Genomic DNA, 24,039 nt, shown 5'->3' on the forward strand with positions numbered 1-24,039 from the left:
TTCTTTGAATTCCACTTGCCCCGTGACAATGACTTAAGTTTCATTCCTTTCGGATAGTTCGCGCAGTCTCGCGTATTTCCGCGCTGCCCCGACCCCGACCTCTCCACGCCCTGTAATTTGCGCTTATCGACCTCCCAGCGATCCGCTTTTTCCTCCTTCCTTCGGGGGTCCAAGGGGTAGTTAAAGATACCATCGATCTCACTCCGCCGTTCTTCCTCATTAATGAATGACGTTTGCGTTATTTACGCTTCTGTGTGGCTGTCTCCGCGTAGGCCCCGTTTCGATCCCTCTGACGCTCATCTGTATAGCCCTCGTGTGTGACATGTCACTTCCGACAAGATCGTTCGAACGAGCGAAGATCGCTATTCAACGTGGAACGATAATTTTTTACGAAAAGAAATAAGAAAATCTTGTTTACCCCGTGCGAAATAATAACAAAGAGAAACGAAGATATTTTTTGCTTTTGCTGCGTCGTTATAAATATTCTTGGAATCTTATGGAATTTCGCATTAGTGTGCAGGTAAATTTTTCACTCCGCGTAGAGCGATAATGAAAATATATTCTACAGCCGGGATCATAGTAGTGCATACGTAAATTCGTTAATATATGAAATAATAACGTGGCCCATAAGTTTCATTTAGTTTTGGAATTAGTTCAATTAATCCTGACGCGAAAAATTATATGTTTCCACGCGTCGTCTGTTTCGTACATTAGTGTACCTTGCAGGGATGGCCAGGTTTACTTAGCCCCCTGCATTTACGCGCTTCTATCCTCGTTGTTGCTTTTTACCTTTACTGTCCTTCTTAAACGTCGTTTAAGTTTACTTTTATTATTACGTATACCCTGCGACTTTGTCGTGGATGGCTGCCGCTGATACCACCCCTAACCGACGTCAGAATTACTCGATTTACAATCGTCCCTCTCGCAATTTAACCGCGAATAACGACGGAATAACATCCTAGGAGAGAAAGGGGAGAAAAAAACGGAGGGATATTTCGAAATATCCTTCGCATAATCGCCGTCTGTGTTAAATGATGCAGTGCGCTAATATCGAAGGAAAAGAACACGACAACGCGTTCGACCAATTCCCTCGGGGCCGCTACCCCTCGCTGAGAGGCGAGAAATTCGCGAAGGTATTTAGTTGGCGCTCGCTGAGGGAAATTGTTATACATTAATTATGCCGGCTCGAAACGCGGTTACCAGCCGTGAACTTTTACCGTGCCAACGGCCGGTAGTTACGCCTGCGAATCCACGTTTTAGTGGATCCTGATCGATATCTAACGACCGGCGAATAAATTATCACGCGCGGAAGGGTAGAAGGAAATTCAGCGCGAAGACGTCTGAATTATGTAGCGATTTTATTCGACGCGAGTTTAAAAGGGAAACGAGCGGCAAGTGGATGGTATTAAAGTATGAAAGATTCCGCGAGGTCCGACAATGTTTCTCAAATCTCCGATCTAATGGTTCGGGAGAAAATTTCCGAGCTTCGACGGATGGATTAATTTCGAAACGTTCGAGATCGTTGAGCAGCCGATTTTTAGGAACGGATCGCGATTTGCGAAAGGGGTTTAAAGCCGGTGGAAAAGCTCGTGTAAGATATTAGTCGCGACGCATGAAACCCGACCTGCAGATAGTTCGAGGAGCCATTCAACTTACATAAACGGAGGATCACTTTGGAAGTTGGTTTCGATGGTAGTTTCCAGGGCTGCGCTCTGTATTTTCCTAGCTCAATTTGAAGTTCATGTTAAGAATATTGCGTCGTTGTCAACTTCTGCTAAAGGATTATGTTAAACGATAGTTCTTCGATGACCGCTTCAAATATAAATTCGAAAGAGATACGGCAGGGGTGTATAAACGCTATCGATCGAAAGTTTGCAGTAGCTACGTGTTCCGTGGAAGCCAAAAATTTCGAATGAAAGAGGCCGGCTTGAGAAAACACTTTGGTGAAAATTTTTCACGACGCTAAGGAAATATTTCATTTCGCTTCATCGAACGTCCAAATTTAATTAATACTAAAATTAATAGCCTCGTGCTTTTCGATCTTTTATAAAGAGTTAAATACGAATTGGTCGATACGCGAGTCCGCCAATACGTTGTTCTTACACTCGACAATCCTCTAAATAGTCTATTAACGATTCCATGATTAAACAGTGTCTTGTAAAAAAACAATCATGACCATACTCATGGAAACAACGCACGAAACCAGTTAAAAAAACCACCCTGATTTTTAGCCAGAGGTCTATACAAATTTATGAAGCTGCAAACAGCTAAGTACACGCTGATATTAAATAAAATCTCAGAGTTAACAAAGAGCAACGTTCGGAAGCAACCTCAAACCTAGAATCGACTTCCCTCCTGCAATTAACACCCCTCGCGAGAAGCTTGCCTATAAAACGAGAAATATTAGCCGTTACCGCAAACTCGTATCATCCCCTCGGAAATCACCACCTGTCACCCTAACCGTGTCGGTACCAGCGTCGACGACAATCGTTTTGCCAGGAACGAAGAAACCTGCCACGCCGGATTATCCGTTTGGTCGCGGACGGGGGTGGAGAGACAGGGTTGATTCCGAATTGATAAGCAAGGGTGGATTCGACGTGGGAGTTAAGGCAGCCCGACGCATAGTGCACATATGGAAGGGAGCTGGATGAGTTTGCGATTAAACGCGATTATAATTAAGGATAATGGAGTTTCGGGGCGGGAGTTGCCGTCGACTCGGAGTCCCTTCGCAGCTGGCGCCGTTATATCGAGTTCCTGTCGTCAGCCAGCAACCCTCACGGCCATCCCTCTAACCCTCTGGCAAGCCCTGAAAATGCTTTTGGTCATCTACTTCCTTCGCGTGTATTCGCGCACGTACAAAACGCCCACCCTCTCTTCTCCGGATCTCTGCTCCACGCACCACGTGCTCCTACGTGTTTTTCGTTGCTCCAATTCGCCATAGAACGAGCTTCCTGCTCGTCCTGAGAGTGCAAAGGGGTATTTGGTTATTTCCAAAAGACCCATTCCGTGATGGCGTGCCGAAGGAACAGAGAGGGCGCCGATCTCGGCTATCGATTTTATCGCGGAACGTGATACTTTTGATACGGGGGAATGATAAATAACACGGAGGAAAAGAGAGCGCCGGCCATTTTTGCCGGACGAAGGGTGAGAAACCTTTACGTGCAGCACGGCCGTGTTATTGTTTCACCTGGGAGCCGGTGAATTATTTTTAAGCAGGGCCGCTGGAAATTCTGCGCAGGGTATATCATGATTATTTTAATGGACAGAAACTCGGCCGTTTTGAAATTTTAACGCTATTTGATGCTCTCTGTTTAATTGTTCATGCGGCGTGCATTAAGATTTACAACCGTAACATTGCGAATGCAAAGGAACGCGGCGGCTCGCCCGCGCTGAAAGTTCCGCGTTACTTTGAACCGTTCGAATTGAAATTGGCAACGTTGTGTATTCTTGGCAGGTCAAATAGCTGGCCAAAGACACGGGCCGTAGACACGCGAAACCAAAGTGGCTTTACCGACTGGCTCGAAATTCGAGACCTTTGGGATACGATAACTAACGGTCCGGTGTTGCAACAAACGCGATAATTAGTAAACTATCCGTGATAAAATAGCAACAAACGCGTAAGTCCACGAAGCATAATCAATAACCGAATGTGTGCAACCTTGGTGCACGCCCTGCAATCTCTCACGCGGTCAAAAGCGAAAATCTAATTAAAAAGAACTCATCTGGGAGCCATCTTCCCCTCTGATACACAGTGATACCGTCAATAATTAGCTAATAATTACAACGGACACTCTGTTGGCGTAAATTTCAAATTTTCCAAAATCTCGAAACTTATTCGATGTGCGGGATATGACGCGAACCAAATTTCCTTTTTAATTGAAATTATAAATTAATTATTAAACGAAAATTGTATCGAACGAGCGGAAGGGAAGCTGGTAATCCTGTAATGATTAACACGATAAGATATCACCGGTTGTTCCTCGTTTTGGCGTAACGTTGATAAACTCATCTGGCGAACTTCCTGTTCTCGATATTCCGTTTTGAATATTTCGAAAAACTAATTTACGTTCGCGTCTAGTTCCTCCATCCGTGCTCGTCGCGTTTATTCTACAACATCTCGTCCCATATGTGTTCCATAACATTTAGGTCACAGCTCTGTTTATTCCAGTTTGAAAAAATTTCCGAACCACGGGAAACTGTTCTTGCGTCGCGCTGCATTAGAAACAAATTCGTCGCCGCGCCCTGCACGCTTCGTGTCCCATCGTTAATACACTGCCTACTAGCTCCCATTGGATATACGTACAACAAGAAATGTCCTATATCGGGAAATATTTTTGTAAAAGACGCGACGTCGAAAATTATAAAGCTATTTGTACCGTTATAACGATGTAATAATATAAGTAATTGTATAATCGTACGAAAATTGTGTTATATAATTGGAATATTACAATCATCGTATAATACTTGTTCTAACACTTTTGAATTACTCTAATCTGTGATACACATTGGGTGATTTTTAACTCTTTGCACTCGACGATATTTTCGTTGCAGGCAAATAGTCATTCGAAGACTTGCTGCCATAAACATGACGATACTTTTAAATAAATAGGAAATAAGAAATCGTATAGAAATTAAGACGTAGAATTATTTTACTTCGACATGCCACGCGTCGTTGAGTAATTTTAAATTTGATATCTCTCGAGTGCAAAGGGTTAAACACGAATACGTAATCCTCAGTTTCTCGATTTTTGGTTAAATTGAAATATTACGCGAGAAGTAAGAACGTTGAAAGATTCACTCTCACCTTAAAAATTAAGCGGGAGTTTATTTTTCACCGCCTTTATATTAAAAACTTTTTCTAAAAATTCACATCGTTTAGAAATAGAGTATTCAGAGCAATTTCCATACCTCTACAATTACTCAATAGATATTACAGATTGAAATCCGTCTAAAATGAAAATATATTACAATTTGAAGAAAACATTGCAATATAAAATGAACAACTACAAGTGGAATCGAAACAAGAATACTTTAAAAACAAATAAAGAGCCTAAACCAAGTAACAAAAGAATAAGAATGTACACAAACCATTAAACAGTGTTATCATACATTGCACATCCCAAAATTTTTCATATTTAAAAATTACACGTAAAATTCCGGAAAAATTATGGTCGAGTTATCATCCAATGCAATATCAGCAGTGAGAATTAGAAAATAAACTAAAAACACGATATCAAAGTACTCGTAAATCATGTTCGAAAGAGACCTCGAGAAACTCGCAGCGGGCAAACACCCCATAGCATGCGGTCCTTGAATTATTGCACGCCATCGTGTTCGTTCTTGCACGCCACGGCACCCCCGTTCGATTATTTACCCCGTGGAAAATGATAAACGCACGGATACACGTGTATCCACACGCTCGATTCCGTGTCTCGTAAGTTCCACGAGGGTGACTCGGCTCGCTAATAAAGATCGCAACCCCCGGGCAGTTCTTCTTCGCCGACAATGCAATTGGAATCGCTCCTCGGGGAGCGGCTCGTCCCTTCCACGGACACGTGGGCGGCACGGGAGTGGTCCGTTAACGGATCCCCAGGGTAAGGTCCGTGAAATCCTCCTGCTATGGTGTTCCACGCTGGTGGAGAATTCGAAAAGTTGGTCCACGCGAACACAGTGAAACCGCGACGTAATTGAGACGAACGATTCCCCGGCTCCTCCAGCGGAAATTCCTCTCCCGTTTTATTTTTTTCATCCCTCTGTGTACCACTGACGTCGCGTAAGCATTTCGGTATGTCCGCATTACGGCGGGAGTTAAATGTAAATTAGGCGAACCGTGGTATACCGTGTAGAAGGCACGGAGAAATTACAGGATGTACTTCTTCCGTTCTTTTCTCTCTCTCTATTTTCTCCTTTTTTAAACGACCGAGGATTATATCCTTCTTTGCACAGTCTTCGCGTTGTTTGGTTATTCCTTTAGAACCTGCAGGTGACGGTGGCTAGCGTCTTGTTTGAGAAATTTATTTCTCTTCTCTTTGGCTTTCGCGGACGGTGTTACCGGATGCTTGGAAGCGAGGTTGAAAATGATCTGAACTGGAATTATAATTGTTTTCTTCTACTGGCAGCTTTTATTAAAGTTCGAGTAGAATAGAGGAATTATGCGAAGAGATTTCGAAGGAAAATTGAATAAAGTATGAAGATACGTTGTTAGGATGAAATTACGTTTTTCCAACTGAATACCGTGCGTGCATGATGGAAAGATTACTTCGGAGAAGCGAACTTATCGAATTTTGAAAGGATACGTCGTAAGTAAGGAAAACACTGGTGTAGACAAGGAGTCTTGTAACCGACGGAATAATGAAAATGGAGCTGATTCCAGAGGGAAAAAAATAAAAATAAAAACAGAGACAAAAACGTGGAATGAAATTTTTTCATAAGAGGCTGCATTTTCGAAGAAATTGAGTTTGAATATTTGATGGTTTGTGGTTGCTGTACTTGTATCGGCGGAGTGGGGGTGATAGTTCACGGCGAGATCCGCAAGATGGAATCGTCGTTAGGTGCGCGCGCTTCGCGTAAATATTTCAAATCAATTTTCTCGAAAGTAAAGCCTCGTATGAAAAAACTTTATTCCACGTTTTTTCCTTACTTTTTTATTTAGAATCGCTCCTTCCGCGATTGTGCCAGCGGTTACAAAACGTTCTGCTGTATTCCTCGGTAAATAAAACACTTTATCGACTATAAACAAGCGAAACTCTTTTGCATCGGACTTTCCTGATTAAAAAAAATTCGTGTCTCGCTTTTCTCTTGGCTATTGACATCGTAGACATTGCAATTTATCTTTATGGGATTCTTTCTTTGACCCTCCCTCAAAATCTACCTCTCTTATCTTCGCAACCTTGGGAATTTATACCTTATTAACCCTCTTCTATCAGTTTAGGCATCTAAAAGGTATCCTTTTTAGTTCTCCGATTCCTCTTCGACCCTCTTACTTCTACGACCTTATAAATCTGGACCTTTCGACCTTCTTACGTCTAGAATCTTACAATGCTGCAACGTCTATCGATTTTTTTTTATTTAAATACGCCTCCATTCAGCGAGTTGAAAAAGCTTCGTGGCAGAGGTTCAACTCATTCGTACCGGGGTTCATCGTTGATTAATGAACGAAATTCACTAGGAACAAGGGGATGAAAGCAAGCAGACGTACGATCGAGTACGTGTACGTTAACAGAGCGTTTCTTTCAGCGAAGTTTCTGCTTCCGTGTACTGACGAAATTGGACGCGAGATTAACATCGTCTGCCTTGAGTCAACCTATGCGAACACACAGACAGAAACTAAAGTTTTAGCAGGAAAGCCCTAAGTTGCAAGAAGGGTGCGCCAGTGTGTTTCTCGCGTTAAGTGCTGGATCCCTGCAATGGTCAAACTAATTTCGACTTAATGGTAGCCGGGTAGAGACTTTTGATATTTTGCATGGGATTGAGACGTTTAGAAGTATCAAAAGAATACTATAAGCTGCCCGAATCATGCCACGAAAGCTTCGTTAATACGTCGATTTGGGGAAATATAAATTTCAATAAATTTACAGGATTATTTTTTAATTCATTTGAACATACTGTACCTATATTTTATCCAATTTTTATTTCACTTCTAATATTCTTGATGCCTTCTAGATCTTTTAAAAAATAAATGAATTTAAAACGAACGGAACACCTTTAAGAAATAAATATTACCCTCATTTGGAAATAAAAAGATTTGTTTCTTTTTTTGATGCTGAATAAAAATTAATTTGAAACAAAGAATGTAGATACCACTAAAATCGTAATAAAATACTGTGTCAAAATACTGTACTATTAACCTGGTTGTAATTCCATTACAAATTCCATTAATCGTTGTTGAACTAGCTTCTGTGGTAAGTAAAGCGAATAATGATAGTGCAAATGTTGAATTAGTTTCGCATCAATGAATGTAATTGGTTACGTTTCACCTATTCAACGATTCGATTATGTCGGTCAACTATGTGAAATTTAGTCGCAAAGGACGAACGAGTTACATAAAATTATTCGAATTGAAAACACATGAAGTCAGACGGGAGAAATATGGCTTGGATAAGAAATATGGTAGTTTATTGATTACTCCCATTTCTGTTTAAAGACAAACGTGGCGAACAAACGTTATTCAAAAACGAACTGTCACTACATCTATGAGACCTAGCAATTAAAAAAATGTACAAGAACGAACAATCTAGCATAATCTGCTGCCACTTCGTTAATACTAATTTACATCTTGCTAATGAAAGAAACACATATATATATATATATATCAATATGACATCAATTCTGGAATTAAAGACAGAAATATAAAATAGATAAGTTAAAAAGTCTGCGATAAAAGAGTATCCATTTAAATATCAATGACCTTTACGTATAGTACTAAAGAGATGCGTTAAGAAATACTGAAAATCTTCTCTAAAAAAATATTTCAAGACGTATAAATGCAGGAACGAAATATAAAAATCGTGAGAAAAGGCACAAGTATTTGAATTGTACGTTTTATCACTGGTAAAAAGGCTTTCAAGTGCGATCTCACCTTCCTTCTTGCCAGATCTCGTACGCAATTTCGATGACAATTAGACGGTTGGTCTACTTATAACGTTCGTCATAGTTTGCTGACTGAATAGTTCTGATTGTACAGCATTCAGGAACATCGGCACGCTGTGCTGTTGTTGCAGGTGTTGCTCTACCAACGTGCCAAGCGTCGCGGCGAACGCCGTCTCCAGGAGGTCTACTCCGTCGTCTCCGATTTTGAAAAACAAGAAATCCTCCTGTGACTCGGCGTACTGGCTAAATAACTTATATCGACCGTCCTTCATCCTGTCCACTCGCCAGCCAAACAACAGGTAACAAGCTTGGCGATACTCTTGCGACAATGATTTGAAGGCCTCCTTGAGGCGAGCAGTTCTGAGCTCGTGTGTTTGTTTCATCTCTTCTATTTCTACATATAAAAAAAAAATGAAGCGTGTGGTGCAGAGTAAAAGAATTAATTGCGAAGTTTAGGAAATAAAATGTGTAACATGAAGGAAATTTACATAAAGGAAAACACATAAAGGAAAAAAATGTTATTAATACAAAATGATAATGATAAAAAATCGGGAATGAAATAAAAAGTGAAAATCGATGCGTAGTGCTACTCTAGATTTCATTAAGTCAACCCCTTGCCTGATTTGAGGTCCGATGTCGCGTGCCATGAGCAACAGCACAGTCGGTCACTCGTCAAACCGTTTCGTCCGAACCCCGCAAAGAATAACACGGAACTGACGAGTTGAAACCTGTGAGAGACTGTTTACATTGGACCACGTCTAACCACGCCTCTCGTCAAGGCCACTTCCCGTGAATACCCGACTTCCTTACCGCGAGTCGCACAACGATACCGTAGGCGAAGGGGTTAACAATGAGCGACTACGTTACATGTACATGACGACGACCTTCCTAATCGAACATTACAGGTAAGTGAAACGTCCTCCTCTACTACTCACGATTGCTATATTTTACAAAATTGTTTCTATGATATCCTTGTTATTTCGAACACTTTAGGCATATATAAATACTCAGAACTATTTTTTTATTATTTTATTTTTTACGTCATTTACTACATTTTATTTTCCTTTAAGCTATTGAGCAGTTGTCTATTCGTCTATATAAAGATACACAATGCAATTCAATTGATTTGAAATTCCAGTACAATTATGCCTGATTTTATTTTCCTTAGATAATAATTATAACGATAATAATTAAGAATTACCTTGCACTTGGAGGGAGGATGACGACGTGCCGTCTCCACCCTGCTGCCCTACTTTTGCCCTTAGTTCCTCCAGTTCGCGTAACAGTGCCTTCTGCTTCTCCTCTGCTTTTTGTTCCGCTATAGCAGCAGGATTCATAGTGAAGTGAAGTACACGCGCGTTGCAATTGAAGTCGCCCTTCAGTGCTCGATGCTCTAATTCACCTTTCAATCGCTCGACTTCTTCCCGTAACTTATTACACTCGTCTGCTTGACTATAGCCCTCAGCGGCTTGAAGATCGCCTTCTAATTTAGCAATTAATTCCCTGAAACCGTAGATCTCTTTAGAAATCGTGTTAACGTCGCGAATGAAAATTTCCAAATAGAATTTGATATTACCTATAATCATCTATAGTGCGTTCCAATGCAGGTATCCTTTCCGTTATTGCGCTATTGGTGTCTACCGTTATCTCCTTCTCATACAAGTCTAATTGTTGTCGGTAACTATCTCTCTCCCTTGTAACAAGGATCATCTTCTTTTGCAGCCTGCTTACTAACTTGTTCAATTTTTCCTTGGAAACTGTCACATCCATGGCCAATTTTTTAGCATCTTCATAATTCTTCGAAAGAGTGTGCGACTCTCTCAACGCAGCGTCGAGTTTCGATTTCAGCTGTCCTTCTTCCGCCTTTAAAACTAATTCAGCTTGTTGCAATCGATTCAATTCACGTTTTAAAGCAGCTGGTCCACCAATAATTCCAATAGATTCGTACTCTGTTAAACGTAATGAAAGCTCGGTTTTTTTTGCTTCAAGGGTAGCTACTTGCTGTTCTACTTTTTCTGTATGTTCTAGTCTATAAAATTACAAATATATTTAAAGATATATGATGAGGTCAATAAGTAAACAAATAATGAATGTTCATAAAAAATAAAACAAACAAATACCTTTTCATTACATTAGCCATTTGCTCTTCTAGAAGTAACTTCCCCCGAACAGATTCTCTTAGCGACATGATGGTTTCTTTTGCGGCGATGAGTTCTTTTTCTAGCTCATTCGCTCTCGCTGCTTTCGCAGCTAATAACTTTCCTTCCTCGCATAACGCTCGTTCTGATTCTAGTCTCTCAACTCTTATTTTTGTGCTTTGAAAGTCTACATTTTGCAATTCTAATTCCTGCTGTTTAGTCTGATATTCTTTTAATTTCTCTTCCAGTTGTGTTATTCTCGTTTGTGCTGCATCTAATTTTAACTGTGTATCAGATACATCGGAAACTTCCTTCATTACTGGTTTACTTTCATGTATCGATGCATGTTTGAGATCATCTGATAACTTTGAATTTTCATTCATTAATGCCATTACCTTCTGTTCTAAATTCGTTTTTACCTAGAAACAATATACTTTGTATGTAGAACATACAAACAAAAATATTAAAATGATTAATTTAATTAAACATAGTCACTATACTTGAAACAATTCTTTTTCTGCAGCAGCTTGTGCTTCATGTGCATCCTGAATTGTTCTACGAGAAATATCTAGTCGTACTTCCAACTGTTTTATTATTTGTTTATCCCTTTCCACCTGCATCTCTAAAATACCTTTCTCCTTTTCAAAAACCTCTTCCATCTGTCTACGTATTTTATGAAGCTGCTGTATAGCAGCCTCCTGATGAGACAATCTTGTTTTTAAAGATACAACCTAATAAAATAAATATACTCCTTTGATATTATCCTTTTCTAAATATTTATATACAACACTAATTAAAGATATATTACCTCTCCTTTTAATCTTCTCCATTCCCATGGACTATTTGGCACACTAGTATCTAAGTCACTCCTATTTAAACTAGAATTATTAGCGTCACTTAGTCTTGGCTTTTTAGGAGAAATATTACATCCATCTGGGTCAAATACTGGAGATGGGAATGCAGTACCCGATAATCGCAATGACATAGTGCTACTACTATTACTCTTACGATATGCTTCAGAACCAGATCTTAAGTCTTTTATCATTTTGATAACACTTGTTGGATCTTTGTCACTCATCTATAAAAAATAGAATGCAAATTAATGCAAATTATTTCTTAAAATAACACTTGAACTTGTATTTATTACACATGTATAGTAGTTATAAAATTATATATATATTATCACTAATTATATTTACCTTAATAAATTTATTATACTGTTGTTGTACCGAAATTCAAATACGGATATAACTGCTATTTAAGTGAAATTCACGTATATAAATATACATTGAAATATGACATTTATAATATTGTAAATACTACTATAAATTATCTTACTACATGTAATTACAATTTTTACTGCACTATGTACTATTTCATCAAATAAAAGTGATAAATTAAATTAAGAAATAAAGATGCAATAAAATTTTCGATAAATTTGAAGTATCATTACTGTTATACTTTAAACAAACGTTATATCGGAACACAAATATTGCGCGGCTACGAAATATCCCGTATGACGACACAGGGACAAGATATTCTGACCGCGTTGATTACCCCTACTTTTCGTAGTTACAAATAAATTTTCTAAGACTTCGTGCTCACTTTTCCGAATCAAATAGTACCTGGTTTTGGGGGTAAATCACTTCTAGTTTTTGTGATGTTTAACGTTAAGGTTATTATATTAATTTATCTAAAAATATATAACTTCCTCCATCATCAATGAACGTAACGTGATTAACAAGATGTCTGTTCTTGACCGCGAACTTTATTTTGCCGCAGATTCAAAATCTGTTAGAACAAAATTTCTTATACTTTCTCAATTATTCTTTAATCGTACGTTAAATGTAATTCTACTTCTGACTGACTTTCATATACATTTTGTAAAAGTTAAATTTAGTTGTTATTCTCATATTTAATTGGAATTCTATTTGCTAATTCTAATCTCAATGTATGATGCCATCATTTCATCTCTCTCAGCCTCAGGTAGAAACTACTCTCTTTCTTCGTTACGCAATGGATTCGTTAATATGATTACGTCAACCAGTAATAATAAAGCATGTGACACAAGGATAAACACGATTTAAAATGCAGCCTAGAATATTGGGTATCAATAGAATACTAGACATTCCTTTGCGTAGATATCTCGTAGACAAATGTAATACTATATTAACAAGTACTATTTAGTACACAATACGACTGTAAAGTTTATACTAGCGGTAACTAAGAAAGTTACGATGAATGTACTTTAGCTAGTGTGTTCGTGTAGTAGAATTATTATAACACAATTTTTACTTTTACCAAAATTAGCGTAAACCTATCTTCTTTTAACAAACAAATATAAAATAAAACTTTTTAAAATATATATATATATATATATATATTTCTATCACAAATATTTTCTAGGCGAAGAATAGTATATCTAACATATACTATAGCAAAAACATGGCGCATGGAAGAAAAGTTACTATGAAATTCTCATAAGAGTAATCTTGCTATATACCATGCAGTAAATGTAATATGATTGGTGAAGAAAGTATAGTACTTTATTCGAGATCATATATTTTGTAAATTTATACTAGAAACTAACCAATAAAGACATAGCAAAAATAATTGTATTGTCATATAAAGTCTATTTAAACCCCAATGAATATTTTAAACAAATTAAGAAAAATAAAGTCTGATAATAATTCAAATTAATCCAAATATTTAATAAAATTAAATAATGAATATATAAAAATATGAATAGTAATCCTTTGTAAATATTTCTAGGTTGTGTTAAACCACTTGTATCATAGTGCGGAAATTCGCACATTCTGTTCATATTATTCTATAAATAAATTATAAAACACTTTAATGGTATAAAATGAGAATTTGATTTTTTTGTACATTATATAAAATAAATAATTTAATAATGCGCGTAATATATATGTGTATAAATTTATTAGTCAGCATATTATCATTGACTCGTGGGGTTAGTATACTTTTATGTTTCTATTAATTTTGAATATTTCGTCACGTTTCAACAAAACATTCGTTAAAATTTTAGAGTGAACTCGATTATGATAGTTCGTTACATTTAAGACTATGGCATGCATTTAATGATGAGCCAGAGCCCGCTTTTATAGAACGAGGTAACATTACAGTGTCAAGTGTTCGTAGCGGTGCCTCCGCTATTGGACAAAATGGATTGTTACAGAGTCATATAGGTCAGTTAAAAAATCTTGCCAAATATGATGGTAAATATAGACTTCATGTAGTAGCCCGTACCTCTTCAGGAAATGAAGTAACATTTTTAACTTCTATACCAGCGGTAATTGTATATCTTTCACTATTTGTACTTTATACATTCATATTTTACTTATGATCATTCCTTTGCTTACAGTGTTATCTTCTTGGTTCTGATCTTGAAGATCTTATAACAATTTGGTTGGATAGTACAGCAGAGCCAATAGCTGTGAGCGTGTCATCACCTGGTCCTTGTAGCATACAGACTCCATTTACAAATATGTGGACAACTAATGTAATTATTAAATACCCCGATGGTGGGCCAACTCCAGATACTGCTACATATATACAAAAACTTGAACGTGAGAGAGAAGCAAGGGAAAGAGGAGAGGCAAAAGATAATAGATCATTCCTTGCGAGATATGTAGGTTTCTTGTTGCAATCGATACTTAGATATTTTATTTTGTAAAATACAATGTACGCATTATACTTTGTATTTCAGTGGATATACGTTGTTCCTGCATTGATCTTCGTTGTACTAACAGCAGCAGCAAACCCAGAAGCTGGAGCAGCAGGTGGTAGTGCCCAAAGATAGTAATTTAGAGCGTATGTGGTGTCTCCAGGAGTGTTTGTGAAAACTGTTTATTTATAAATTTACAATGTAATTTCACAATTACAGTTGTAAAACCTATGATTGTATCTTCTGCTGAATAAATTTTATGATTTACTTAAATTTCTTTATTTATATTTTATTTTTCCATTTTAATACTTACACTTTCGAATAAAGTGCAACATTAAAATTGCGTGTAATGTAATATGTACTAGCATGTTATAACATATTTTCTTCCCAAAGCCAACTGTTACAATTATACAGCATTTACCATGTATAGTATAGTACATCAGGTAAAGTTCATAGGTAAGGCAGGAAAAGATCAATAATCTACCCCCAATGAACAAGGCCACAAACTGTTACCATTATGCATTGGAAAATGCGTGATCATTCGCGTTGAATGTAACATGGCAGCGTTTTCTTTGAATATTCAAAAACACGTGGAGCCTGGACTTGTAAGTTCCGGTAAATTCGATGGTTCACATGCTTGTCTAGTGGCTGTAACTTACGGTGGAAATATTTTGGTACATAGCCCTCACAGGCAACCGCAAATAATCGGTCACGATCACGAACAGTCGGATAGAAAATTATCCTGGAGCGGAGAACTTGCGGAACTTCAGATAGGGTCTGAGGTATAATTAATTAATTACGAATTTTATACAAATCTACTAAGGCTCCTAACGTTACAATTTAATTAATATCTACATATATATCGCTAGATTACAGCACTATGTACCGGTCGACTGAATGACGATGAGAGAGATGTCGTCCTAATTGGAACCGCAACTCACGTTCTAGCCTACCATATAGAAGACAACGCCGATATGTTTTATAAAGAGGTATCCTAATCAAATTGAACACGTACAATTCGAAGAGAACATGATAATTATATTGCTCTCGCGATTAGATGTCTGACGGTGCAAGATGTATAATTATCGGCAAGCTGAGTTGGCTACCTAATCAAGTTGCAATCGTTGGTGGCAATTCTTCTGTGACAGTCCTGGACTCGCAAGGTACAGAAATATTTTGGACAGTGGTAGGAGGTGTCGTCACTTCTTTAACGGTTTTTGACTTTGATGGAGATGACGAGAACGAGGTAAAATAATTCGAAAAAGCTTCAAGCTCGAGGAATAATCGTTTCTTCGATACCAATTTTTATTTTTATTAATCTTACTGTTTCTTCTAACGATTAAAATATATAGTTGGTGATTGGAACGAAGGATTTCGATATAAAGGCGTACAAGCGGGACAATCTGATCTGGGATGTCAAAGAAACAGCCCCAATTACTACTTTAACCGGCCTCCCTAACAGAAGATTCGTTTATTCAGTGGGAAATGGAACTCTCGGTGTCTATGAAATGGCTCAAAGACTATGGCGAGTTAAGGTCAGTCGAAATCGAAGAACTGTTAAATCTCTGACGAAAATATGGAATTTGGATTATAGAAACATTCGATTCCATAAATTTTTCAGTCGAAACATCGGGTGGTGGTAACAAGGAGTTTCGATCTCAACGGAGATGGTATACCGGAAGTTATAACCGGCTGGAATAACGGAAAGGTAGACGCGAGGCTGGCCAATTGCGGGGAAGTAATTTTTAAAATTCAATTATCCGCCGGAGTGGCTGGTATCGTGGAAGCCGACTACAGAAGGATCGGCAAATCTGATTTAGTCATAGTGTCTTCCTCCGGAGAAGGTAAAATAGCGTGTCCTTTTCTCATCTCTGGACATTTAAATTATTTAATTATTATTTTGAGATATAACGATAATACGATTAAAAAATCGATAGAGATCGAAGAATCGGAAAATTGATACTTTATGGCGTTGGTTTCAGTGCGTGGCTATGGTTCTGGTACCACGATGGATACGCCAGAACCTGGTGAAGCAATGCGGGATTTATTGGCCAAAAAGCAGATGCTTCAGATGGAACTCAGACAAAGAGCTGCCTCTGTTCCGAATATGTATCATGGAACGAAGTTGGCAGTTAGTCTGATGACATCCGAGGGTGCGGCTCGCGTTGCCCTAGCTTCTGGACCTGGACTTCTCGTAAGTCATTCAACCTGTGTGTGAATTTTGAGTTGCACAATATTATGAGAATAGTATACAAGTGCGTCGATCATTTCCAGATACATTGCGCGATAGTTTTCACCGAGGGAGTGTTCGAGGGTGAGACTCAGGTGGTTCATCCTAGCAGACCTAGAGGGGAACTGGAAATAGAGCTTCGACCACCGAAAAACGCCCCTGTGGACATACACGTGAAAGTTTGCGTTGGTCCACCTGGTGCAGATTTGTTACAGGTAGCATGGAAAGACGATAAAAAGAAATTTGTTCCCTGTATACTCGTCTGATCTATTTTCCATGCGTTTAAGGTGTTCGAAATGACGCGTCAATTGCCCAGGTTTTGCATGTATCAAGTCATCAAACGACCTGCACGAATTGCAGAGGATTTTGCAAAAAATAGCGTCACAGCTGAGGTACGTGTTCCGATGGACTAATGATTCGAATTATCAATTTTTTTACTATTATTTATTAAAGCGAAAGAAAGATCAGGATAAACTGTCATAGATGGTGGTTATTTATATGTAATTAGCTTGCAGAAAGACCTCAAAGAATCGCGCTCTGGCTGAATCAAAGTCTCATACTCCCTGAAGAATACGAAATTAAAGAGGAGAGCCGAGCAACGGCAGCATTGAAATGTGGCTTTGCGGGATGAGAGACAACGCGATTCATTGTTTCATGGCAGATGCAACTGGGAAAGTAACTATTCAGACAGAGGATCCCACATTTGCTGGTGACATTATTCAGTCGCTAGCCTTGTATTTAGGCCTCAGAGAACTTACTTCTGAGGTCTCGTTCTTGGCGGAAGAGAAAAAGATGCTGGATGCATTGGAACGCGTAAAAGGTGACTTACCAGAGCGATAAACAACTATAGAGCAATTAGAAAAATACTGTAGGATATAATTAGTCATCTGATGTAGAGCTGAAGGAAATCGATGTTAAGCTGCAAGCAGAGACAGCCAACGAGACTACTTTACTGAAAAGTATCATAATTCGCTTGGAGGATGGCGAGAATCTCGAGAACATCGACGAGATGAAGAAGAGACTCGTACAACTGAAGAATGTCAACGTTGATCTAATCAGGGAACACGAGATCAGGATGAAGAGCTATCGAGAGCTTACAGCGAATTTGAAGGAGCTTAATCTCGGTGTGCAACGCGCAGCCAGATTAAGAGGTAATAACTCCTGCCTGTTTTATATTTTCCTTACGTGATATTTGAATGTTGTTTCAGTTGGAAAAAGTGCCGCGAACACGGTAACTCGTTGCAGAGCAGCGATTCAGGACGAAAATCGAAAGCTCTTGCACTCGCAATAAGACACGGATGAATTTTAATACTCTTTTTTATATAGTCATTTTACTCGGACAATAAGACAGAAACTTCACATTTATAAGTACCATTTTATACAAACATTTTGATCGATCTTTCGAACGTATTCAACGACAGCAATAAGTTAAAGATACTTTGAAGTACAAGTTACAAAAAGATGTTTAAAAATTTCCTAAAAATGAACTCCAATCTTTCTTAAAGAACCGTACGTTACTATACTTAATATTTATAATTCATTTTACGTTTTCCTACTAAATTTCATCGCACCCAAAGGTAAATAATTCCAAAAATATACTTCAAAGTCAACGAAATACACCCGTTGGTACTACTGTGTAACGACACGGAACAGTCAAGATTTCCCACAACACGAACAATTACAATGGAACGACAGGAAGGAAGCTCACGGTACAAGCTCAAAGATCGCCCTCAGTCAATGCAGTGTTCCCCGAACGGAAATGCTGAACCTTCTCTTGAGCGGAACAGGCGACGGGCGTCTGAGAGCGTCCAAGGTGCCGTCAGTGGAGGCTCTCACCCTGAAGGAACTCGTTTGTTGTCCAGAATTGCTCGGCAATTCCGTCAACAGTTTAAAGATGTCGGTGAAAACGGCCATGACCTGTCGAATAAAAATAATCGGGCCAGTCCGCTGCTATCGTTACGTAACCTCGCGGGATTATCTATTCAGCCACTATGACGATTATGTTTCATATATTTTCTCATAAACTACGTTTGAAACCGGTCGCATTATCACTCGTACCATTTTTTCGCTCGCATCCGTACGAATGGTCCGAGACACGTGTAGCATCACCGAAGCATCCTTTCCACCTTCTCACCTCTACCTTACATTTCCTTCGATATAACACCAGGAACATCGTTACAATATTGTCGGTAACTAGAGCTTCGGAAGAAGAAGAAAGAGAAAAGCGACTCAAAGGAAGAGAATTTTAAGACAAAGGAATATTTTATAAGATCGGTAATAAGAAGAAGACTAGGTGAAATATAAAGGGTTCTGTTGCTCGACCACATCGTCCGAAGTCCGATTACATCTGGGCCCAGCGGTAATTAATCGTGAAACAAATTTTTAATTATGGCACATTACGATACCGATACTGTCGGTAGTAACTAGAGCTTCGAGAAAAGCGGCTGAAAGTAAGAGAATCCTAAGACAAAGGAATATTTTCGAAGACGGAGAAGAGATCGGTAATAAGAAGAGAGGTCTGTGAACTAAAAAGGGATCTGTTGCTCGAACACTGCTGACGACCACAACATCGTCCGAGGTCCGATTACATCCGGGCCCAGGGGTAATTAATTGTGAAACAAATTTTTAATTACGGCACATTACGATACCGATAACGCGGGGACGATCGTTCCGAGATGCTCGCGGTATCGCCCGCTCTGCTCCACGATACAGATTTTGTTTACCACTCTTCGATCACGCGTAAACGCCATGACCGGTTTCCCAGAGGAGTAAACAATCGTTTTAGAAAAATAACGAGCTCGCGATTAGGCTTCGCTCGCGAGACCGATCGAGACAAAGCGGAACGATCGATCCGCGAGGCTGTCCTCCCCTTTCCTCCTCCTCTTCGGCTTCCGGGTGTCGGGCAGATCGAGCAACAGCATGGTCCGAGATTTCCCATACGATTCGTTCCGATGGACCAGACTTTCTTTCACGATCGATGACGTGGCGTTAACCATCTCGATGTCATATCGTCGCGAGAATAATTCAGCTCCCCCAAGATATCGAAGCCTGTCTGCAGAAGCCTTTCTGGTCGATGACGTGCTGTTGTGTCAGAAATTAAACAAATGCCACCGTGATCCAAGATGGGTAATTCGAATTTTCGAATTCGATCGATTTCCTGATGATAACGACGAATCCGATTCTCAAGGGACCGTGTCGCGTGATCCGGTAGGTGGAAGATTTTTGTTCCAAGGAAGACTAGGTTCGTAGATTAGGCGAAGTTGGAAGATGGGGGACCATATCGGTCGAGCTGTTATCTGTGCAACTTTGTAGTCGAGACTTCCTATAGTCACAGATTCAGAAGTTTCTGAGAAGAGTTAATTTCGATCAGACTGACTTCAATTCGGAGAAACGAGAATATAAAATAATATAGCATTTTAGTAGAGTAACAATTAAGATATAGTACTTCGAGTAGCATAAGTATGGAATACTTAATTCAAGCATAACAAGGGAAATATGTAAGGCAGAAATATAGTTTGAGATAGATGTGGCCTTTGTGCAATAAATTCGTTATTTTGTAACTGTTTACCTTATGTATGGCTTAGATCATAATTTATGCCTGTGTCCTAGCCCTTGCCACCTAAGGTTAGATGTATGACAAAAGAGTCAATGTCAGCGTTACGTCAAAAGCTTGTGGTTTATCGTGAGACGTAACGCCGTGTCAATGACTGCTGATTTTTCCAAAGCATCACGAAGTGGCGGATGCCACGATTTTGTGTCGAAAGTGGCTCTATATTGTTTTCTTGTATCTTAATTGTTTGATATCTCACCAGCTTCTTGTATGGCTTATTGGTAACTTGATATATTTTTATATAATAGTAGACATAATGTTCAAAAAATCATAAACTTACAATAGAACAGGTTCTTCCACCATCTCTGATACAATTGGAAAAATGTGTCGTGCGAATTTTTATTGTTAAGCTGAAAATGCCATAATGTAGTATACATCGTGTTCCCCAAGGTTAAATTAAAGCACCAATACGGTATTGGCGATGAGGTCTATTATTATACATCTAACTTTAGAGAATAAAGGCCAAGATAAAGGACGTTTCGTATATGAAACATTATTTAAAAACGAGGAAATAAAAGTTGGAGAGTCTGTGTTACCTGTTCAACGGATTCCCGAACAGAAATTTCGTGAAACGCGTGGGCCTCGATCTCTTCCGCCCTCTGACGGCCTTCCGCAGTGGAAACTACCCTCTCCCCAGGAGTGTATGTCAGGTCTGCTTTATTTGCTATTAAGATCACTATTGGTGGTACTTTCTGGTCTTCCTTGCGTGAGATACTAAAAATCTGAAACAGATTACAAATATTAAAATCACGCGAAGCATCTGCTATAAATTTGTTAAGGATTTATCGAAGAAATATCTTCCTCAAAGGAATGGGTTTGACATTTCTTGCGTATAGTTCAACCCTTTGATATTTGCACGATTTAAAAATAGGTTGGAAGTTAATTATGTTCATTAACGTATTTACGCTTCGCTTGGCAAATTATCTTCCCCTTCTTTGATCTTATTGAAAATGTTGGATCATTAGAAGAAGGTAATTGCAGGGGTAGGGGAAGTTTTTCATATGCGTGAAAGATGATTGACTGGCTTCTCACCGGAGACGAGATGTTTCGTCGAAGCTGACACGATCCGACACGGAGTAAACGAGAACGATGGCATCTGCCCAACGCAATTTCAGGTCAGACGGAGGTGGTAAATACCCCGGGGGGTCAGTTATCTCCCACGCGGCGTCCAGGAAGCTGTCCACTTTGTAAATCCTCTCGATGGAGCAGTCGTATTCCCCTATGTAGCGTTTCGTTGCGAATCGCACTGCCAGAGCTGAATATTCCAGTATAAGAATTTTTTGAAAATTCGAGGACTCGGGAATTAGCAACTTTGAAAATTAGAAAATTCGAAAATGTGAAATTTGAAACTTGAAAATTCCGAAATTCCGAAATTGAAAGTTTGAAAATTTGGCAAAATCAAAATTCGATTAGAAATTGGAAAACTGCAAAATTCAAAATGTTAAATGAAATTAGAAGGTTTGAAATTTGCAAGTTCGAAAATTGAATATTAGGAAATTTCGGAATTGGAAATTTCAAAACCAGTGCGTTAGTTATTTTACAAGTGATTGCAATATTTTCTTCGTTAGAATATTTATTGGGTTCTTACCACTTTTACCGACACCCTGGTGGCCCAATAGAATCACTTTGACAATTCTCGGATCCTTGGTGAGACCAAGATTCCACGCAATTGGAGGGCTGATTCTTTTCTTCAACGACGTTGCCGGTGGACTGAATCTCTCCATGACTTAACTGTTACTGCTTTCCCTCTGGGATGTTGCATCGATTATGAACCCTCTCTTTTATCCATGATATTTAACAGACGCGTTCATTATGCACGCATCCTTCGAGCCACCCTTTTCTTCCATCGACCCGTAAGTGATAAACAAACTATCCGCAACATTAGTTTTTATTTTCTGCACCTTGCTCCCCGTTTATTTTCGCCTCCGTGACTTGCAAATTTAATTTAATTCGATTTGCTTCGTTCCCCACGATTCTTCTTCACTTTTAACGCTCCTTTGATTAATTCATTCCGCCAGATTTTTCAATCTCGTTTAATCGCTTGATTAATTATAACGTATTTAAAACAGGATTCTACTCGATCACTTATCTCACGGCCGTTCTTTCCAGAAGTACGATACTTTTATTTTTTCTCGTATTGCATCCGAGACACTGGCGACGTTTAAAATAGAAAGTTTATCAAAGCTGGAACATCCAATTCGCTCGATAACCAATTATTTGGGTAATACGGTTACAGGGATCATACGATTTCGGACAGACACATAGTCGTTGATTATATCGCTATAATCGTTAATTATGATTCTGTAATTATTTACGCAACGAATATCTAAATGGCTGAAATTTTACGGTGCCATCAGATATATTCCTATTGCGCAACCATTACGAATATTATACTTTCCCTGACAAGTTCAAATGAAAATAAATATATTCATATCCAATTTTCGATTTTTCCCCGTGGTTCGTTCCACGAGGCCAGGAGCGAAGAGCAAACGCAAAGGTCGTTATATATGAAGTTAATCAAGATGCTTGATATCAGTGTCGCTGGGTCAAACGTTGGTTTCGCAATTCGCGGCCCTCCTGCTTGATGGAATAAAACCGGGGATCGCTGCGGCCGCACCCGCCACGGCCACACGATTCTACGACCTGGGTCCCGTCCGTGGCGGCACGCGTCCAACGGTTGTTATTACTTTTATGTAAGAGGCGCGGATGGCCGCGGGGCGGCCGGCCTTTTATCGCCTTCGTTACGCGCCGTCCCGCGGCGAATGATAGAACGCGCGCCAGGATGTCCGTGAGTCACCGGCGGCGCTTCGATTTCCCTCCGTGGTTCGTCGCACTTCCCGCCCCCTTCGCCTCTCGTGGAAATTCGATTGTCTTCGGAGGACGTTGCCTTTGGTGTCGCTGGTTGGCCTGGAGGACAACGACGACGCTCGGGTGGGAGGAAGTCACGGAGAAGTACGAAGTGTGGGAGGATAGAGATTAGAGGGAGAGAAAAATGGAAGAAAAATGAGCGAGGACGCGAGAGGTGAGGGAGGGGGGAAGTTGGGGTTGGGTGACGAAGACGTTGTGAGGGATGGAGCAACGGTGAAAGGCCGGCAAGAGGGAGACGGAGTTCACCCTTTGTGTCTTGAATTATGTCATTCTTATTCTTTGCTGATAGCTTTATCCTGGATAGGTTGAGACTGCTTCACTGGCGAATGTGGCGAGTATAAATAGCCTTTGCAATCTGCAGGTATGAGCTGTGAGCGATGCCGGTGGACGGAGAATGTAGAGAAGAGGGGGTGCAGGAGGGTTAACCCTCTGTAGCCAGGATTTCGTTTGATACAGAATCTGTGGAATAATAAATGTTATAAATGGATCGTTTGGTGTCGGTACGGTGATAGATTAATAAAATAAAATAGAATTTTTGAAGGCTTGGATATACGAATGTGTAAGTTTGTCAAGAAAGGGTGGGTGGAGTAGAAAATCACTGAATTTGTAGAGACTTATCTGGCAAAGACTATTATTCTGATCGTGTCCCAAATAAAACTTCTTCAAACTTGGAATTTCAAAATGTGGCATGGTCACGTGATAGTGTAGATCGTGCAGTCCATAATCAACAATGTTGTTTGAAAAGATATGGTAGAAATTTTGTCATAGGGACTTTTGCATTATATAATAAAGTAGATCATAGAAATTAGAGAATATTATTTTTCTGAACAATTCTTTTATCATTTACGACGTCATTTGCTTGTATGTACGTAAATTTTTCTAAAAGTAGCTTCAGCTTAGGTTCTTTTTAATGGAA

General features: G+C 39.2%; 3 protein-coding genes and 1 pseudogene across 3 annotated transcripts; 2 read left to right on the forward strand and 2 right to left on the reverse strand.

Moving 5' to 3' along the window:
- Nucleotides 1–8,618: 8,618 nt before the first annotated feature.
- LOC143221172 (mitotic spindle assembly checkpoint protein MAD1-like) lies at nt 8,619–11,805 on the reverse strand. Its single transcript, XM_076446677.1, has 6 exons — nt 11,536–11,805; nt 11,228–11,458; nt 10,710–11,146; nt 10,166–10,618; nt 9,791–10,092; nt 8,619–8,983 (listed from the first exon to the last, which is right to left on the reverse strand). Exons 1-6 carry the CDS (start codon nt 11,803–11,805, stop codon nt 8,619–8,621), a joined length of 2,058 nt encoding a protein of 685 aa, XP_076302792.1.
- A 1,836-nt stretch (nt 11,806–13,641) lies between these two features.
- LOC143221174 (ER membrane protein complex subunit 10-like) lies at nt 13,642–14,550 on the forward strand. The gene is made up of 4 exons (XM_076446679.1): nt 13,642–13,701; nt 13,777–14,040; nt 14,113–14,379; nt 14,458–14,550. Exons 1-4 carry the CDS (start codon nt 13,642–13,644, stop codon nt 14,548–14,550), a joined length of 684 nt encoding a protein of 227 aa, XP_076302794.1.
- A 422-nt stretch (nt 14,551–14,972) lies between these two features.
- LOC143221173 (BBSome complex member BBS2-like) lies at nt 14,973–17,947 on the forward strand. Its single transcript, XM_076446678.1, is given in 13 exon segments — nt 14,973–15,197; nt 15,285–15,404; nt 15,473–15,661; nt 15,768–15,950; nt 16,037–16,259; nt 16,398–16,609; nt 16,690–16,860; nt 16,933–17,037; nt 17,154–17,232; nt 17,235–17,465; nt 17,542–17,796; nt 17,854–17,910; nt 17,913–17,947. Coding segments are annotated over 13 exon segments (2,085 nt in total).
- A 432-nt stretch (nt 17,948–18,379) lies between these two features.
- Nucleotides 18,380–21,979, reverse strand: LOC143221175 (ras-related and estrogen-regulated growth inhibitor-like; annotated as a pseudogene).
- Between the last annotated feature and the right edge of the window lie 2,060 nt (nt 21,980–24,039).

This window comes from Lasioglossum baleicum, unplaced genomic scaffold, assembly GCF_051020765.1.
Source record: "Lasioglossum baleicum unplaced genomic scaffold, iyLasBale1 scaffold2011, whole genome shotgun sequence".
Lineage (NCBI taxonomy): Eukaryota > Metazoa > Arthropoda > Insecta > Hymenoptera > Halictidae > Lasioglossum > Lasioglossum baleicum.

Bases quoted from the DNA above. Each gene is read 5' to 3' on its own strand.
- LOC143221172 (XM_076446677.1), bottom strand. From the start codon at position 11,805: ATGAGTGACAAAGATCCAACAAGTGTTATCAAAATGATAAAAGACTTA. The intron at 11,147-11,227 runs GTATAGTGACTA...TATTGTTTCTAG, and splicing joins CAGAAAAAGAATTGTTTCAA to GTAAAAACGAATTTAGAACA. The intron at 10,093-10,165 runs GTAATATCAAAT...CTACGGTTTCAG, and splicing joins CGCACTATAGATGATTATAG to GGAATTAATTGCTAAATTAG.
- LOC143221174 (XM_076446679.1), top strand. From the start codon at position 13,642: ATGCGCGTAATATATATGTGTATAAATTTATTAGTCAGCATATTATCA. The intron at 13,702-13,776 runs GTTAGTATACTT...TTAAAATTTTAG, and splicing joins TATTATCATTGACTCGTGGG to AGTGAACTCGATTATGATAG. The intron at 14,380-14,457 runs GTAGGTTTCTTG...TTTGTATTTCAG, and splicing joins GATCATTCCTTGCGAGATAT to TGGATATACGTTGTTCCTGC.